This window comes from Anthonomus grandis, chromosome 22 (assembly GCF_022605725.1).
Source record: "Anthonomus grandis grandis chromosome 22, icAntGran1.3, whole genome shotgun sequence".
Classification (NCBI taxonomy): domain Eukaryota; kingdom Metazoa; phylum Arthropoda; class Insecta; order Coleoptera; family Curculionidae; genus Anthonomus; species Anthonomus grandis.
In genome coordinates, this window is record NC_065567.1 from 15,310,016 (window position 1) to 15,330,339 (window position 20,324).

Below are 20,324 nucleotides of genomic sequence, written 5' to 3' on the forward strand. Positions count from 1 at the left end.
TTAATTATTTTGATGTATAACGTTAAAATTTTGTATAAAATATAAAAAAAGTGTTTTTGCTTACTTTTAGGTGTTTGTTCCAATTTTGGAACACTGGGAATAAAAGACACCATGACAAAGTTTATCTTTTAATATTATAAACATAGCAATATAAAAAAAAAATAAATAATATTATAAACTAATAATAATAAAAGGCATAAAGAAACAAAATATGCTTATACAGCATGAAAATTTTTAAAACATTGTTTATGCAGGATATTGCACTTCTCACACATTTTTGTCGTATTTTTTTTACATAAAGCACAACGTCCTTGTTTTAGAGCAAGAACCATCCAGTGATTCAAACCATCAAATCTCATGTTTCCATGTACCCTTTCAACTAAAGGTTTAGATGATTTTGGTCTTCCTCCACCAACACAGGGTTGCGCATACTTTTTCAAATAAAGATTGGTAATCTCTCTTCTGAATTTTAGAAAATCTACTTTCGTATAATTTGGCTGCCGTCTATATATCTGCCAAGCATTATGCATCATGGAGTCTAAGCAGAATGCAAACAATGGCCACCACCATTTTTTCGACCTCACACTAATCCTATAATTATTAATGTTTTGATCCAAGCGATCTAAACATTAATAATACTACTAACTACAATAGCAAGATTTAATAGAACTAATTTATCTCATGGGGGCACTATGATTATGTCTATAAACAACGATTTTTCACCGGTAACTAAGTTTGATAACTTTTTATCAGAAAAAGTATTTGAATTTTCCATAGTTTACCATAATACATACGACCTCTATATTATTTGTGTATATAGAACACCTGACGCTGACTTACAGACTTTCCTTCAAAAACTACTAAGCTTGCTAGAATCCTTGCCCTTTAATAGAGGTAAATTAATTTTGTGTGGCGACCTTAATATTGATTTTTTCCAGTGTGTGTGCTGCTCAAGAATCTCTTCACTCTATTTTCGTCTCAATGGGTATAGTAATGCATATTAACTTTCCTACCAGAATAACTAGAAATAGTTCTAGTACCATCGACTATGTCGTGTCATCTTTTGCTCCTGAACTCGTAGATTGTACGGTTTTTAATTCCGGATTTTCTGATCATGAAGCTGCACTAACTAAATTTTCCATAAATTCTAAAGGCAAAAACACGTTACGTAAATTAGGCCGTGTTTTTGGCAAAAATAATTTCTTACAATTCAAGAACTTATGCCAAACGGCTGATTGGGATTTTCTTTCTGACGATATAGATAGTGAATTTTCTGGTTTTATAAAGTCTTTATCAAGTATTGCAGATAAGTCGTTTCCTCTTAGACCTGTCAAAATTTAACATCATAAGCCATGGACCACTAAAGGCTTACGTGTTTCTGCAAAAAAAATGCGCTCATTATCACACCTGAAAAAATTTACAGACAGCGTATTTTTTCATAACTATGTCAAGCTTTATAGAAAAATGTACCATAAGACTATAAAAGCTGCAAAATAAAATTCTTACTCCTCACCAATTTGGATTCTTGAGTAACAAGTGCACAAATGATGCTATGTTTTCTCTCTTTAATAGTGTTTACACCAGTATAAATAATAATCATTCAACAGCAACAATTTTTTGTGATTTCTCCAAGGCTTTTGATTGTGTAAACCATAACATCTTAATTGACAAATTGAACCACTATGGGTTCAGAGGAACGCCCCTTGAGTGGTTACAGAAATCAGCTTGTAAAGGTCGATACGACGAAGTCTTCTTGCAAACCAATAGAATATGGGGTACCTCAAGGTTCAGTCCTGGGCCCTATTTTGTTTCTGATTTTTGTAAATGACATGGCCAATCTTAACATCAGTGGAAAAATCTGTCTTTTTGCTGACGATACTAGCTTTACATGGAGCAATCCGGATGCTAGGGCACTACATGCTACTATTTCTAATGACTTAATTACCATTAAATCGTGGTGCGATTCTAATCTTCTGTGCCTAAATGTCTCAAAAACGAAAGTCTTATCATATAAAACTACTATTCAACCCTTTGTACTTAACAACACCAGTTTGGACGTTGTTGAATCTGTGAAGTTCTTGGGACTTAATGTTGACTACTCCCTAAAATGGGACTTGCATATTGATGCCTTATATAAAAAATTAAGTTCAGCATGTTTTGCCTTAAGATCAGTTTCCAGGGAATTAAGTTTTCAAACATCAAGAACAGTTTATTATGCCCTTTTTGAGTCACATCTACGTTACGCCCTTCCATTCTGGGGCACATGCGGTGTGACTCAATTTGAGCGCATCTTTAAACTCCAAAAGAGAGCAGTTCGGTATCTGCTTGGACTTAATAGCAGAGCTCACTGTCAAGAAATCTTTAAAAAATACAAGATACTTACTCTTCCCTCTTTATTCATATTGGAATCTATTTGCTTAGTACGCAAACATATGTCAGAAATGCCAAGTAGGCCGTCTCACAATTATTCACTTCGCAACGCAGTGCATGATCTTTATCTGCAAACCCCTCGGTCCAAGTTAGTAAAAAGCTCTATTCTATACAGAGCCAAAAAGATGCATAACCATTTGCCTTTGGAAATTAAATCAATTACTTCTTTTCCTCGATTTCATAATGCTTTGAAGGCATACTTTCTGGAAAAAGCCTTGTACGCAGTGGAGAATTTTTTTCTAGGATAACTTTTTGGGTATCACACACACACTGGCTCTTTTTATGTCTTAAAATAGAGAATATATTAGTTTTTTTTTTCTTTAGTAAATGAATTGTACTTTCATTTTGTATTTAATTAATTTACTGTTATTGACTATTGTGTTTATTTTTATTGACATTTTATACATCATGATGTATATTGACCATGTACATTGTTTTTGTACAGTTTTGCATGTATTTATTTTGTTTGTATATTTTATTTTTATTTTGTGTGTTTTGTTTTGTTTTTATATGTTTTTTGTTATTAGCTTTGTCTACAAAATTTCTCTAATCTGTAATTTTTTGACAATAAAGCATATGATTGATTGATTGATTGATTGATCTACGCCTCCCATATTTTTATAATATTGTGCTATAACAAAGGGTTGAGGAATGGGTACTTTTTTATTTTCAGTAGATACCCATCTATTGGCATGGCATATGGGATTAACAGGATCACATGAACTAATTGTCAACACAGGACGATTATCGTTCCACGATGTAATGGTTACCTCAGTTGTTTTATCCGTCATATTGAGTTGTTTTTTTGACATCCAAAAAAACAACTCAATTAATTCCATATGTTGCCTATTTTTTTGCTTTCCCTGATAAGGATAAAATTGAATTAAATATCCACATTGATCGCACAGAGACCACAACTTATACCCATATCTAATAAGTTTATTTTTAATGAATTGTTTAGCGCCATATCGTCCAAAATAAGGTACCATATGCTTTCGTCAATACTTAATTTTTCGTTAAGAAATGCTTGACTTAAAAACCGCTCATTTATCATATCAAACAATGGACGCATTTTTGTAAATTTATCTTCTTTATCTAGATTCGAGTTATCTGCACAATGTACATATTTTTTAATCAAATCAAACCTATTTCGTCTCATGGCATTGACTATTGCAGGATTATAGGTATCAGCATCTGTTTCCCATAACATGCGCCACCTAGACACTTGTAGATAACCCAAAACGAATAAAATTGAGACAAAACATTTTAGCTCATCAATACTAATTCCAAAGTTATGATTACCTTTTTGATTGGCATAAAGGATAAACATATCTTTCAAATAGTTACAAAAATTCAAATAAAAAAAAACTCTCGAAGCAAGTTACCGCATGAGGATATATATTCTCTCGACCGACTATAGGAGAAATAAACTGCGGAAATTTTGGATCTAAATCGCGATTGTCCCAGTCCCTTTCAAGTTTTCGTCTCGCTTCTGGAAGTCGTGCCAGAGGAATATCGTCTTCACTATCCCATCCTTGATCCTGAATAGTATCTTCTTCCAACTCATCACCTATAGACACAGCACCAGTTGGTCTAAAAATCCTTACACTGGCTTCAGCTGCTAACTGGCGTCCACTTAAATGGTCAACATCTGTAGCTGGCGCTTCATCATCATCTGAATCTTCTTCTGAATCTAACCCGTCAGCTGGGGGAGTGATAAAAATATCTGCAGCCCAAAACTCTTCATTTTCAACTAACTGCGTTAACTGTTCTGTAGTGTAGAACCTGTAAACAAAGTTAAGCTATACGGTGTCATCCAAACCCAGTGTTCCATTTTTGGAACATCAAAAAGTGAAGGGGTGGGATAAGACAACTATATTATTTATTTTGTTGTAATACCTCACATATTGTTAAGAACAACCAAACAAATAATGGTAATATATTTTAAGTGCAAATCTAACAAAAGGATGAATGTAAATACTTACTTTCTGGAGGCCATTTTATGTGCACTGGTACACAAAAAAATTATATTGCTGGGCGACGCTTAAAAAGATGTTCTATGATCTTACAAATGCGCGTTGTCATGTCCAAAATCATACTAAATCGAAGTGGACACCTCAGGCGATATTAAAGGTTTCAGATGGCGGCGAGAAGGGGGTAAAAGAGATGATGTTCCATTATCGAACACCGGGAACAACTCGGATGTGTTAATTATGGAACACTGGGCAAAAACGGGTTAATGTAGAGTTGGCTGCTTAAAGTTCATGTCCTACCAACTCTCTATAATAGAGGGAATACCTTTAAGTAAAATCCTACCCTGGCAATCGTAAAACTGATAAAGTAATGGATATTTAAATGTTAATAACGTTACTCCACACAACTATAAAAAAAATCTATGAATCAATATTAAACTTTAAGTACAAACTAAAAAAATCTAATGAACAAAAGAAATAAAATTCATCTTAAGACAGTAGGCGATAAAAAATTGAATGATACAAGTTAGTTTTAATTCCCACTAATAAGCAATCTCCTGCCAATTTGACAAATTTGGTCTTGTATTTTAATTTAAAAAAATCGGAAATATATGTATACTATACACGATTTTGATGAATACTCAAATGGAGACACTGGATGGGAATATAAAGGGACCCATATCTCTCCAACCGGGAGCACATGTTCTGATGTAACAGTTTAAATATAATATCAAGTTCATTATACCTTTCAGTTTGTTGTTTTTCGTATTATCGGGAAAATCAATAAAAAGTCAGAGAGTAAGAATAATAAGGGAATATAGAAGTAAAATGTTTCTTATTTTTCTGACTCTATGTCCAAAAAACTATAAAATTTATTTAGAGCACACCACGAACTTAATAAATATACCTGAACTGCCAATTCGAAGTAAATGAAAAGTAAATGACCACTACTTGGTGGCCGCCATTTTACGTGATTGTGTCTTTTCGATGTTGGTCACTCTGACAAATTCCAGTTGTGCCAATTGTAGGGAAATAAAACAATTAAAGTTTTTGAGAGCTTATTTACAAAGAAAAAATAGAAAATTATATTTAGTTAAGAAATTCGTTAAAATTTATAAAAGAAATTAGTCCTTACCTAAAATCAGACAAAGTTTCAAATAACTTGGGATAGATGCATGAACTTTAAAATATTTTATTATTCTGATAATCTTGAATCTTATAAATCTAAACTTAAACTTATCTTGAATCTTACCATGAAAATGATGATCTTCAACAACTCTATGTATTCTTCTATCATACACAACCACGAACTTAATAAATATACCTGGACTGCTAAAGCATATGGCCACGGTACCCAAAAATTACCACTGCCTGGTGGCCGCCATTTTTATAGTGGTTGTGTCCTTTTGATGTTGGTCACTCTGAACATTTTCAGTGTTGCCAACAAAAAATATATTAAATAACGGTAATGAAGTTGACGACGCTGACGTTTGACGTGTGAGTATGGCGGATTGCTTAGTTTTTGGCGATTTGTAAACGACGCTAGGGTATATCGTCTGCTACAGGCGATATAGCTTCCTCCTTATTTAATACCTGGATAATGTATCACCATCCTTATTTAAAAGTATATGGTTCACTGTTTCTCAAAACCGAATTATTGTGAATTGTCTGTCTGTGTTAATGATAGAATGATATATAGAGTTGTGAAGTTGTATAAACCCTTGCTAATTACAAACTCTCATAAAATCATGTATATTTTGATTTTTATAGATGGTTGTACCTATTAATGTGGAAACACTATACATAGAAGGAAAGTCGTAACAGTAAAAATAGAAAGAAAATAAGTGTTCTTGAATTTATTAAGTAAATACAAGAAAAAATTTAAATGAATATCATCATTTTCATGGTATTAGGGTTTATAAGAATTAAGATTATAGGAATAATAAAACAAATATTTTAAAGTGCATGCATCTATCCCAAGTTACTTGAAGCTTCGTCTCATTTTAGGTGAGGATTACTTTCTTTCATAAATTTTAACGAAATTCTTAAAGAAAAATCAAAGATCTCACGCAACTACCTTAAATTCTTAACTAAATGTAATTTTCTATTTTGTATTTGTAAACATAACCCCCCAAAAACGTTAATTGTTTTATTTCCCTACAATTGGCACAACTGAAATTTGTCAGAGAGATCAACATCGAAAGGACACAATCAGGGAAAATGGCGGCCTCCTTGTAGTGGTCATTTACTTTTTATTGAATTGGAAGTCCAGGTATATTTATTAAGTTCGTGGAGGAGACATATGGCTTTCTCAATCAATTCGATATTAAATAAACCAATTTGAACTTGTAAGAGTTTTCGTTGTAAAGTTTAAATGTTGATTGGCATTAAAACCATGTTTTTTTATGATGGTTGCTTTATTTAACAAAAGCCAAGGCAACCTCCTGATTAAAATCGAGCATAAGTTGTTAGGCGCTTTTTAGCATTCTATCATTGGTAAGTTGGTATCACGCGATGAACGCGTAAGTTGATAAAGTTAAAATATAGGTTTTCATGGCACCAGAAATATCGTATGACTTTGAATTTGTTACGTAACGTTGATAACATTTGCATACGTTTGGTTATATTTTTTGTATAAGTTTTAACATCAACATTCTATTATAGGGAATGCTTTTTTCCAAGGATGAATACATTCAATATTTCTATAAATATTGCAACGCCAAAAGCTTACTTTACGTGGAGGCATATTAATATGATTTTGGATATGTTAAGTAAGAGTAGACCTTAAGTAGTGCGAAATCGTCGCCAATGTCATTTTGCCTATTTGGCATGTTACAGTATAATATCTACTGCCAATTTTGAAAAAAATTATTATTGAATCTACTAACTCATTTTTTATATAGCGGGTTAACTATATAAATTTAGTTAAAGAATATAATCTAGTAAGCACTAATTAATAACGTTGATAATATATTTAAGCAATGTAATAGTTAAAACTTCTTTTAATAATAGGAAATCTTTTAGATTGCGTGATGCCCAACCACATAAATCTATCAGCTGATTTTGTTTGACCTTGATATTCATAACATTTTAGATAATAAATTAATTATGAAGTGTATGCCCTCTTATCTAATGTAATTTTTATTTTAATATAAATGTGTATCATTAAAAAGAGGCAGATATATATTAAATATACCAACTTCATTTAATAAGTAAACAAACAGGACAAGTACTTTATGGAATGTAATTTTTAAAAAGTACTATCTAAAGCTCTTAATATATAAGGTAAGGTATGTACGGGGTGTCACAGAAGACAGGGGGAAACTTTAAGGAGTAGATTAGAAAACAGCGAAACAAAAATGTTTGTTTATTAAACATATATCAAACATTTTTATTAAAAATATTTCAATCATTTGCTTTAATACCCGGGGATAGCATCTGCATGAGTACTGCTTGCCATTGCTATTATTCTTGCTAACAAATCTTCCTCATTATAGGTGTATGGTTAGACTTTTGGATTAACCCAAAGGAAAAATCTTTAAAATATGGTTTTTACGAATTAGGAGGAATATGTTTAGCATTCACTTCTCGCAACTCCTTACAGTTATAAGACATTTAAAGTTGAATATTTAGTTATTTCTAACAATAAGGTACCTGTTTTAGTGCTTTATTCTCAGATTGATTGTTGGTACAACAGGATCTTAATTAGCTTCAACTTAGTTTCTTATTAAACACTATATTCAAATTTTGAACATATATGAAAATGAATTGCTTAAGTCTTCAAATGAATCTTAAAATCTACATTTTGGTAAACACTCCAAAAAACATAAAAGTGAGCCACGTTGTAAAATATCAATAACATCAATTCTCCTTTTGCATGAGGTCATATTGATTTCACCATAGTTTTGAAATTTTTGCGGAGAATTCTTTGGCAATATTTGCCTTCACTATTTTGCTTTGAATATTTTTAAATAAGTCTGACTGGTAGCCTGGCGCAACCACCATTATGTTTTACTCAAACCTATATACTCAATGGTAATAATATTATTATTTACCGATATTTTTTTATTTTTTGGACAACTTTATGTCCATTACTGCCAGACTTAAGTTGATACAAGAAAAGTAATTTTATCAATTAAGAATAATATGTGCTAGATCTCCGGCTAATCTAATAAATTTAATAGAACTGCATGATGTGAGTCTTATACCTACAAATGACATTAAATGGGATATTTGCTTTTGACGTAAATGCAAATTGATGAGTGTTTAATGACACTTGCGAGAAGTTATGATTAGAAACAGTACATGAAGCGACGTTTTTACATGTAAACGTCACGAAAGAAGATTGAATAATCATAAAAAACACTTAAAGCAGAGTTTTTAGTGTTATTTTGTATTTGCTAATTTTAAACGCAGATTTATGTCATCTAGCCATGTCGTTTATATAGATATAGTAGAGTTTTTCATTTTCTACTGAATAATTAGCCGTCAATTTATAGAGTTCATTACTTTTAAATAATCTATCTACATTGCCTCAAGTGAAGCCTCCCAGTTGAGCAATTTTGTTCCATTTTTGTTTTTGATTTTTATCAACGAAATGTCCACAAGTATTGGCAGTAAGTTTATATTGTTTCTACTAATGCCATAAAGATGCACCTGCACACAAATTTGATGGGCAGATTTGATTTGAACACTTGAGAGGATTTATAAGTGCAGTAAAGTTATCAGACTCGCACTTAACCTTCAGAAATGTAAAAACATATGTCAATTTCTTTAGGAAACAATGAGACGTTTACGTACCTAATGATATAAAACTTCTAAATTGTGACTCTGTGATCTAGATACCATCATAAGATCCTATTTAAAGATCCTAGGCGCCATAATAAGATCAACAGAACTATTTTCTAATACTTCAAGCAGAACCATTTTGTTTAACTTCCTAGTAAAATCACGCCTTCTATATTAATCTTTATTGTGGTTTTCTAATTATGCAGTGCATGATAACAAGCTTTGTATATGTCAGTTTTAGGATGGATGAGGTATGCTATATGAGAGAGGATTCAGTCAGCAGTTAGGACTTTCAAGGTTTAACGCAGAGTCTCTTCTTCAATGTGGTATTTGTGGGAATTTAGTGTTTGTTTTAAATATGCAACAATGAAATTGATTCTTCAGATTTCTTTTCAGCTTTGAACTTTCGTGTTCTTTTGATTTATACATAATGTATTTTATCTTAACAATCATAGCACCAGTTTGGCCAAGAAGGAGCTCATATATAGAGCATACAACTCAATGATGTTTAATTACGGTTCAATGATTATACGGTTCAAGGTTCAATAATGTTTAATTACGGTTTGATGTTGATCTGATTGGAATGATTTTGAATAATTTCAAAACTGTTCTTTCAAATAGAATTAGATTCTTAATGTACTACCCAATATATATTTTACAATGTACCAGTTAGTAAGTTTAATCTTGTTATTTCTTACATTACAATCTATTGTATCATCATCAGTCTACGTTCCATTAATTGTCTTATTATTAAGATTTGTTTCCTGTTTATTGAATGCAAGATCAAGACTCAACATTGAAAACCAACCTATAGACACTAAGTGTTTCTGCTTTCTCAATAGACCACCCAGCGGTACCTACTAAAGAAGACTTTTCTCTGATTTTGATGATAAAATCGATAATCATCCAAGTTCGGAAATTGTTATTGCAGGAAACTTAAACGTTCACAAGATCAATTAGTTGACGTATGCTAAAAAGACTGATGTTGAGGGGCAAAAAGCAGAAGACTTTAAGATTATGCACGGCCTAGCGCAGCTAATACGAAAGCCAACTAGAATCCCTGATAGACATGGAAGCTTTGCTAGCCTCCTGGATCTAATTCTCGCGAGACATCATTGACTTGTACAATATTAGCGTACATGCACCACTAAGAACATCACATCACAAATTAATAATCGCAACAGGTGAACTAGAAATAAAAACTCAGGATTTTACCATGCCGCGTAAAGTTTAGCATTATAAATCAACCAACTGGTAACATTTTGAACAGGTCCTCTTCGTTTTCTTAAAACGATGTGTGTTTCAGGACCAATTCTTGAGCATATGTAAGCGAGATTTCAGAGATGATTTTGGCAGGTATAGAGGCTTATATTCCTAACACCTTGTAAAGCTCTTTAGCCAGTAAACCATGGTTCGATAAAAGTTGCCCCAAGACAGTCAAAAACAAAAATACTGCTTATCGCATTAAATGGTGCCAAGGCCCAAACCTTGTAAATAGTGTCAATTTTATTTCCCTGAGCAATACGCGCAAGCAGACGATCGATACCTGCAAAGAAAAATTTAATGAGAGAGCGAAGAACAAACTTTTTAATTGCCCAAATGTATCAAGATCACTTTGGTCTGTAGCAAAAGCAGTTGGCCAAGGTTTCTGTAGATCAAAACTTCCACCATTGACAAGAGTAGATTTGTAATGATCGTAATAAAAAAGGCAGACTCGCTGGGTCAGATGTTTGAATCAAACTCTACTATAAACCCACAAGGAAGGCTTCTTCAATGCCAGAGATAGCCTTCCGTCACAGAGATCTTATTAAAGAAAAAGTTCTCAAGGCCTTAAACACTTTTAAAGACAGGGGCCCAGATGGAATATTGTCCATAATATTAAATTCGCGGTCGTGCTGATACCACCGTTATGCAAACTGTTTTCTCTTTCATACGGAGGAGTCTGTTTCCTGTTGACTGGAAACTTGCGAGGATTCAACCGATATCTGAAAACGGAAAAAAGACGAACGTTATCAACTACCGTTCAATTGCTTTAATCCCGCAAATCGCCGAGATAATGGAGAAACTTCTCAACTAGCAAATTTTGAAATTTTGCAAACCTGGAGTCTAGCAACATCATTAGCGATCGTCAGTTTATATATACAATACTATATACGTGATTGACATATATACTATATACGTGAAAATACTGGCTACATAGGTCGCCAACAGATCTATGTGGATCTGTAATCTATTGGTCTATGTCACGAATCTTTGGACCGAGGCTGTCGAAAATTTTGGTGAATACCGTACAATAGCTCTGAATATTATAAAGACATTCGGCATGAAAACCTCTTAAACTAACTGTATTCTTACGGTCTGTCTCCAACTCCTTGCTTGGCGAAAACTTATAGAGGTTTCAAACTAAGGCTGGTATGGCTCAGGGATAGGAAATTATTAATGCCAATGTCCACATAATTTTGAGTAGGGTGAGTGCAATCTGATTGCACTTAATGGAGTATTGCATTTAATGGAGCTAAAACTCAGACTGCTGTATTTATAAAGAAGGCTGCCTCTGCCACCCCAAGCCTTATTATGCCCGGGTTTACTTTGCCGGAATCTTTGTCAGTTCGCTAAGTTCGCTTATTAGGTGCGAAGGCTAGAAGCATTGTGTGGTCTTAACATGGTCATGTAGCGGGAATAGCTTAATCAGCTTCTCATCTTCCTGGGGCTCTTTGTACAACGAAAAGGCTGTGTATACCACAACCGCTTTTAACGCTTTACAAGGCTCAGATTTGTCCATCTGTTTAGTATTGCTTTCACGTATGGAGTTCTGCATCCTTTGAAGCTGCTTTGAACACACTTTAAAGCTGCTTGGTTCCATCTAAAATACTCTTTTTTGTGGAGAAGTGCAAGTCTGCGGAATCAACTCCTAAAACACGTCTTTCCTGAACATTACAACTTGCAAAACTTTAAAAAAATATCCGCAGACTTTTTCTTTCCCACGAGTCCCGCTCAATACGGTTAGGAATAGTCTACAATTTAAGGAACAAAAACTAATATATAAAACTACTAATTCTTCTAACTAAATTATTCAATTTATGTTTAAAAAAAAATATCCAAAATGTGATATTAAAAAAGTTGAAAGGTGTCGTGAATAATATTGCCGAAGGACTACAATAGCATTTCCTAAGATGATTGCTAGTTTGGTGGTATTATGAACACCTATGAAAGAACCAGTTATCATTTACAATTTGAGTCATGTCTTTGATTTTCTCATTCATGAAAGACCACTCTCAAAAAAAAAACTCATACTTTACTTCTTAGTGACCGTACTCTGGTAGCGAGGGTGAGGTCTGGAATTGTCTGTTGTGAGAGTTATTGTGTTTTAGCCCATTACTTACTATTACTGTTAATTTTATATTACTCATATAAGCCCATTACTGTTAATAAGGTGGTGATAAATAACTTTTCGGCCCATCGGGAACTAATGATTTACATTCCTTTTGCACAGGATACCACTGTCATTGTACAATACAAACTATAACGAACTAAAAGAAAGTAAATAATACTTAAAGTTGGTTTAAATTAAAATACAGTCCAATTATTACTCCATAATACAAATCATACAGTCTTATTAGCTATATATTAATACTTAATATGGCAAGGCACACAATTTGTAATAGAGAAACGCAAGATCTCATAATTAACGCCTGACATGAGATTCTTAGAAATACAATCCACAGTTAAGATAAACTGTTCACATTAATATAGTATTGCTTAGACTTTTGCCGTATATGAATTGTTTTGTAATATTTTACATTAATGAAATACAATTATCAGCAATTCCTGAACTTATAAACTGGGCTTTATTTATGTCCCTATGGGTTTTAACAAGGTGACAGTTGACAGATGAATTTTGAGATTTCTGATTCTGCGTTTGCTCCCTCTGACTCTCCGATCTCACCCAAAGATGGAGTAGATGGAATGCAACAAAAACAATTACCTTAGTTCAACATTTGTGCATATAAGTTTGTTTATTGTTGTAATAAAAATTTCAATTAATGAGAAAATGGAGTGTCTATAAAAAGCCTCGTGTATTACCTTATAGAGAAACCCAAAAATGTGTTGTGTTTGTTTTATAGAAAAAAACACAATATGGGTTGGTTAAGTTGTTGTGAATGTAAATCCAAAGAAGAAAATATAACAGAATTGGATTTTTCTCGATGTGGGATCTCAGATGTGCCAAATGAAGTTTACCTCAACTCTCCCACACTTGAGGTGCTCCATCTTGAAGGAAATAAGGTCAGATCCCCTTTGTTAAATCTCACATTAATATTGATATGTGACCTATTACCACTACAATAACTTATATTGTATTACATATTCTCTGCAGTTATATAGTTTGAGCTTTGGTGTTCGATTACCTAAATATATGAATACAGTTTGCAGTTTAGTTTAATTCATATAATAAAGATAATTGATGTTCTACTCTTATAAACATGAGTAGAACATCTATCATAATAATACAATAATTGCAATACCCTGTTATTCTGCAATAAAACAAATCAAAAAACCCTTATTGGCTAAGATAACACATATAGTTAACCAAATAATTCAAGACAAGTTAAAATAGAATATTGTACATTTTAGAATTGGAAATCATTTATTAGTACCCTCATTGACTCTCCATCTGAGAAAGACCAGATCATTGACATAGATCATCATGGGCACCTCGGATCTTGATCAACTGTAACTATTCTGATTTTTATGAGATGAGATTTATGAGTGGCACCTCATCGGTTTAATCAAATATAACCAATATCATCTATTTAAAAATCACAATAAAAGATTCAAATATAGGCAATATAAGGAAGCTCTAAATACAAAACTTTTATGAAGATATTGATAACTTAAATGCATTTTTTAACTTTTTTAATTGAAACATCCTCAGAAACACCTTTTATTGAATAAAATAAAGTTTCATCATTTTATTAAAATTGAGTATGGTCCACATTTGATTTAATTTTTTATATGCGTGGTGTAATAGCCATCTTTATCTTTATATTTTTCTTAGTGGTTTTTATTGTTTTTACATTCCTGTTCAAGTATAGGTTCTTTTAATTTTGGCATTATTAAATATTTAAAATTTATTGCAATAGGTATGTAAATAGTTCCTTAAGGTTTAGGGTTGCCTTACCTTTACTAGTTTACTGAAGGTGCAGTTGTTTTAAATGAGAGTCACTCCTATTTGTCATAATAAAATAAGTGAACACAAAATTGTAACTTTATTATAAAACTGACAAATAAAATCTTTTTGTATTTGTATTAATTATGCAAATAAACTTTATTTCATTTGGATTTTTACAAAATTATTGCAGTTTTGAGCATAAAAGAAATGATTATTTAAATACTATTTTAATCATAAAATTTGCTTTCTGATATCTAATTTAGTAAGAGAAATTGAAGTTATGATTCTAAGCGTAAAGTGCATAGCTTCCATAGTGGTGCTCTAACTTACTAAAGATCTCTGATTCTAGAAATATGTAATTTTTATTGCAGCTCAAAGACTTGTCACCTCAGCTATTTCAATGCATTGACCTAAGATACCTAAATATAAGTGATAATGAAATCCGAGCCATACCCCCTCTTATTTCCAAGTTAACTAATTTACAAGTTTTAATACTTAGCAAAAATGGTAAGAGAAACAAAAAAACAACACCACATAAGGTATTAGCTTATTTTTTTTTAGTTCTAGATGGTGTTCATCCCAACTTAGATAAGCTTACTAAATTGACCATGCTTGACCTAAGCATGAACGACTTGGGTAAAGTACCAGAGGCTTTAATGAGCCTAATTAATTTGCAACAATTATGTCTCAATGATACTGGAATAGATTTTGTCCCTGCTAATATAGGGAGATTGTCAAATTTAAAAATACTTGAACTAAGGGACAATAATTTATGTGAATTGCCTAAGTCAATTAGACGCCTAACAAATTTACAGAGGTTGGATGTTAGTGACAATAATTTGTCTAATTTGGTGAGTTGTGAATTGTGCTTGGTAATATTATTACTGATTTTTTATATTTTCAGACTGAAGTTTGTGAATTTCATGGAAACTTAACAGAGCTCTGGATAAATGGAAACAATATATCTGAGCTATCAACTTCCATTACCCATTTCAAGAAAATGAATGACTTTGATGCATCTTACAACAATTTGGAGTCTGTGCCAAAAGAAATAGGACAATGGACTAAAATAACGAATTTAATATTAAGCTTTAATAATATATCTTCATTACCAAAAGCAATAGGAAATCTCAGGAATTTACAGGTGTTAAAATTAGAATCAAATTTTTTGACTGAATTGCCTAATACAATTTGCAAGCTGGTGAATCTGGAGGAAGTTAACTTGCAAAACAACTCCTTGAAAAAGGTACCTACTGGAATAGGACACCTTAGAAAATTAGCAACTCTTATTCTATCTGACAATAAATTGCAATGCCTCCCTGCAGGTAAATAATAAATTACATGTAGGCTTTATCATTAATTAAATCTAATCTAATAAATCAATATATACCAAATTCTTCATAATTGCTTAATTATCATGTTTCAGAAATTGGTAGCTGTTGTGAGCTTTCTATACTGAATGTGCATAATAATTTTTTGGAAAAACTGCCAGATGAGGTGGGACACCTTCAAAATTTGACTACTCTAGGAGTAATAGGGAACAGATTGTCTTACTTACCTTTAACCATATCAAAGCTTACAAATCTAAAGGCTCTATGGCTTACCCCCAATCAAACTCAGCCATTAATACATTTGCAAAATGAGCAACTGTCTGATGGACAGGTGGTTCTAACTTCTGTTGTTTTTCCTCAAGCCCCATTGAGGGAATCTTTAGTACCCTTAACACATACTACAAATCATACTAGCCATATTAGTTTTAGTACAGAGAGGAGTGAAGCTGAAGTAACAGAAAGTGGAAATTTGTCTCTTACTAGAACACCTACACCTCACCACAAAGAACTTAAAAAGTTGAGGGAGATTTGGAGAAATAATCATGTACCAGGTATGATTATAGTTAAACCTGGACAAAAAAAAACTAGTGACTTCTTTTTCCTTACATCACTTTTGTTTTATAATCTTTTTTTACCTTATTTAGTATAGAAACTAAATTCATGAGTTAATTTTTTTTTTTCTGTATAAGTTTATAAACAAAAAAATTTTTAATTTTATGTTAAAATTACACATTTTTTATATTCCATACTTATAAATATTAAATATTTACAATTACATTGTAGGATTGTTTTAGATTCTAAAAGGTAAAAATATTATGTCTATTTTAGTTAATCGAGTCCTTAACGTCTCGGAAATAAAAGAAGCCAAAGTAACGCACATATCAGGTGATCTCAATGCCTCTCAAACAAGCTTAAATGGACATGAAAGTGAACCAGCTGATATTTCGGAAAAAAATGAACGTGAACTGAATAGAACCCCTCCAAAACAGCCCCCTCCATATCACATTGCTGCAGCTTACTCAAAAAATGCTCATCTATTTGTGCATAGTCCTCCTAGTCCACATGATAAACCTAAGCAGTTTAGTCAGAAACAACCTGCCAACATTCATATGCCTACACCTAAAATGGCGAATAGGCATCAGCTGATGGATACCACACAGTCTCATTTGCAGCCAGAAAGGTATTCATTATAAGTAATGTAATCTGAAAATCTCTCAAGCATAAAAAATAAAAGAGACAAATCTACATTGAGATAAAAGAATAATAAATTAGTTATTTTATAACTTAAACCGTTACAAAGCAACTAGTTTTACGTTACTTTATAATATTAGTAATTCAAACTCTAATAATTTAGAAAATTATCAGCAAAATCAATGTCAACCAATACTGAAGACCTAATGAATGGCCATCTAAGAAAGCCACCACATTGGCCTTTTGGACATCACACAGTTTGCAAAGTAATAGAGGTTCACATGCCAGAGTTTCATGAACCAGGAGATTTCCAAATTGTTGCAAAGAATGATGTAAGTATTATTGAAAACTAGGATTTTTGTACATTGAAAAGTGAACATACATTTTAAGATGTATATGTACATACGACAATCCATTTACTTTTCATTTTCAAGTATCGAAAAACCTACACCTAACCGGAAATCCTTGTCAATTATTTTAGAAAGGGTAGTAGATTTTTATAGTGATAGCCGCTTATGGTTTCTTGAAAATTACGGTCTTTTGAAAATAGTACAAAGCAATTTATTCAAGCTTTTTTATTTTAATTGGATTCTAATTATTGCTAAACAAATCCACTTTTTCTCAGCGTGCGTCTAAGAAAACTGTTGTGCCAAAGGTTATTAAACTTACCTTCAAGGGTTGAACATAAAAAGTTTGGTACAACTATTAACGGTATTAGATTCTGCATAGGCTTTACTTACTTACTTCGTATAGTACGTAAGAGGTTTATGGTAATGTCATTATTCCTTACTTATTAAGTTCTAAATGGCAGAAGCATGCATGAATAATAGAAAAAAAGCATGTATAAATCTTTTTTGTATTCTTTTTATTTTTAAATATCGATTATTTTGGATGATTTTCTTGAAAAAACTTTTTAGGGTATTTTTGTAGAAGAAGTAAATACTCAAGGTTCCCTCTTTCAAAAGTTATTTCCGGGAGATAAGATTTTGGGTTTTGACGAAACGGATTATACTATAATAGATTCGTTGGCAGCTTATCAAGATGCAACTAGAAGAATCGGTAATGTACGGGTAGTCACGGTATCAAGAAGACATATTTCTTCTTAAATCTTATTATTAGGTGTCTGTCTATATGCATTACATATATCCGTGTATAGCGATATATAGGTGCAATTGTTATATTAGTTTCAAATTTATCTGTATACTCCAATTAGTAGATGCGTTTTTCTATTAAATGTCTTATTCATTTTGATTTTGAGGGTATAACAATGCTGTATATGCATTAAGAACTTGCATATATCTCAAAGACCAAAAATTGGGAAATTAAAACAATGTTGACTTTACTATTTTTATTAAGACTTTAAATATTTGCCAATTTTTTTTATATAATAAATAATAATCCTATGACTATGAAGCATATTGCTCTTTTGTCATTATATAAAGCAAAATAATTCACCAAATCAACTAATTTATAATAATATACTTATGTCTGTATTATTAATTTTATTACCAACCATATTTCTGTTAAGTTTTTGTGATATCAATATTCAAATTATTTACCGCATAATATACAGCTTATACACCTCCATCAAATAATTATTGCTAAAATAAAGAGGATGCCAGAAATGACATCCTGCATGGAAAAAAAGCCTCAAAATTTATTGCCATTAAATTTTGGTGTTGTGAATGTGTCTTTATGGTTATTTTTAAGATGTTTTGTTCGGCTCTGCAGGATACACAATATCTGAAAATAATAGGTTTATAAAAATCCTTATCATATTTTTTATATGTGTTTTATATGTTGGTGTTGCAAACACTAGTAAACAATTTAGGTCGGGGAAATATACTATTGTTAATACTCATTTTACAAGGTGCCATAAAAATGATATTAAATGTTCTTTGATTTGTAATTTAAATAGTGTTACTCAAATAGTTAAAATTTTTAGTACTTAAAATGTTTTTCTAAAGTTATAGGTGTTCAAATGTTGTTATAATCGCGATCATATGAAAAGGCAAAATATCAAATAAATATGTTTTCCCAACGCCAATATTATAAGTACTATTTAAAAAACTAAATCACCGTTTTAAGAACGATTTTAATACATTTGTCATAAGGCTTTTGCATGTTGTGTTTTAATTATTAATTTTTACTTTTATCTCATGTATAAGTTTTATTTATCTAAATTTCACCAGTAAGTAACTCCAAGACCATAAAAAGGGTACGTTCTATAGTATAATATAACGTAGAAATCACAATATTATCTTTTTGTTATGTAATTTTCTGATATTAGGCCATTTCATTTGATTGCGACATTATATGCCTTTAAAGTTGTTTTTATAAAAATATTTAATGTTGTTATAATGTGAGTAGAATGAACTAATATCTAGTTTCAGAAAAATTCTTGCCGAGCTGAGCAAATATTAAGAGTCAAAACGACTTGTGTATGTTGTATTTTAGTAACAGGCTGTGAACTTTATTTTTTTAAGTGTAGAAGTGATTCAATTTTGTATTTGTTCTAATTTAAGTTGTACCTATAGTATTATGAATTTAATTTATTGCATTTAGGTAAGAATATAGTTTTATTTATTATATAGGATGGCGACAAAAATATGAAGAAAATAGTATAATTGGCATAATATCTTTAAAAAGTGCCAGATAAACTGCACACAATTTTTTAATATACCGGTATTCTATATTAATATATACTGTGTTAAGAATTGTGTGCTTTACTTAGGTGTGAAGTATCGCGAGATCCTTTCGATATTATAAGTTACCCTTTATACCCATTGTTTGCTTTTAGACAAATATAACTTTGAGACTAATATTTTTTGCGCAGTTTTTGTCGCTATCATGAAAATAGTACCTATAACGAACTGAAATCCACGACTGTATTTGTAATAAGTATAAGTATTTTTTCGCGTTTCGGGCCATATTAAGCTCTCATATACTCCTATATTAATATTTATGCTTAGAAATCTATAAGGCCTTGGTGTTTTTAAACGTTTTTCATATCTAATAACTGTTATTTCTATACATTTTAATACAATTTGTACAGATTTTTGCACATTTTTATCATTTTTTAATTCACTGTTTTTTTTTGTAAAATCCAGCCGGATTTCGGCTAATCGTTAAACTATTTTGTTACTAATATTTAATGCGTATATTGTGTAAAAAGGTTTGGGCGTTTTTTACTGCAAATGTTTACAAAGGTAACATTACCATGCCTATATTAAACGTTTATGTTAATGTATTGCATTCGACTGAATTAAAATTTATACTTTTTTAATAAAAAATTTTTGATTAAATATACTCAAATATGGCTTTAATTTGCATGCTTTTTTGTGTAATGAAAGTTCGGTGTACCATTCAGCCCGTAGTATAAGATATATAAGTGTAATCCAAATTACGAGATAGTTTTACCACTAAGCAAACATCTTCATT

The 20,324-nt window shown here is 31.6% G+C and overlaps 1 protein-coding gene across 1 annotated transcript; it reads left to right on the forward strand.

Annotated features, from left to right (window-relative positions):
- The first annotated feature begins 13,124 nt into the window (after nt 1-13,124).
- On the forward strand, nt 13,125-20,190 carry LOC126748441 (protein lap1). Its single transcript, XM_050457694.1, has 8 exons — nt 13,125-13,475; nt 14,733-14,868; nt 14,923-15,212; nt 15,266-15,686; nt 15,788-16,243; nt 16,521-16,872; nt 17,047-17,215; nt 17,801-20,190. Exons 1-8 carry the CDS (start codon nt 13,329-13,331, stop codon nt 17,987-17,989), a joined length of 2,160 nt encoding a protein of 719 aa, XP_050313651.1. The 5' UTR covers nt 13,125-13,328; the 3' UTR covers nt 17,990-20,190.
- Nucleotides 20,191-20,324: the final 134 nt, after the last annotated feature.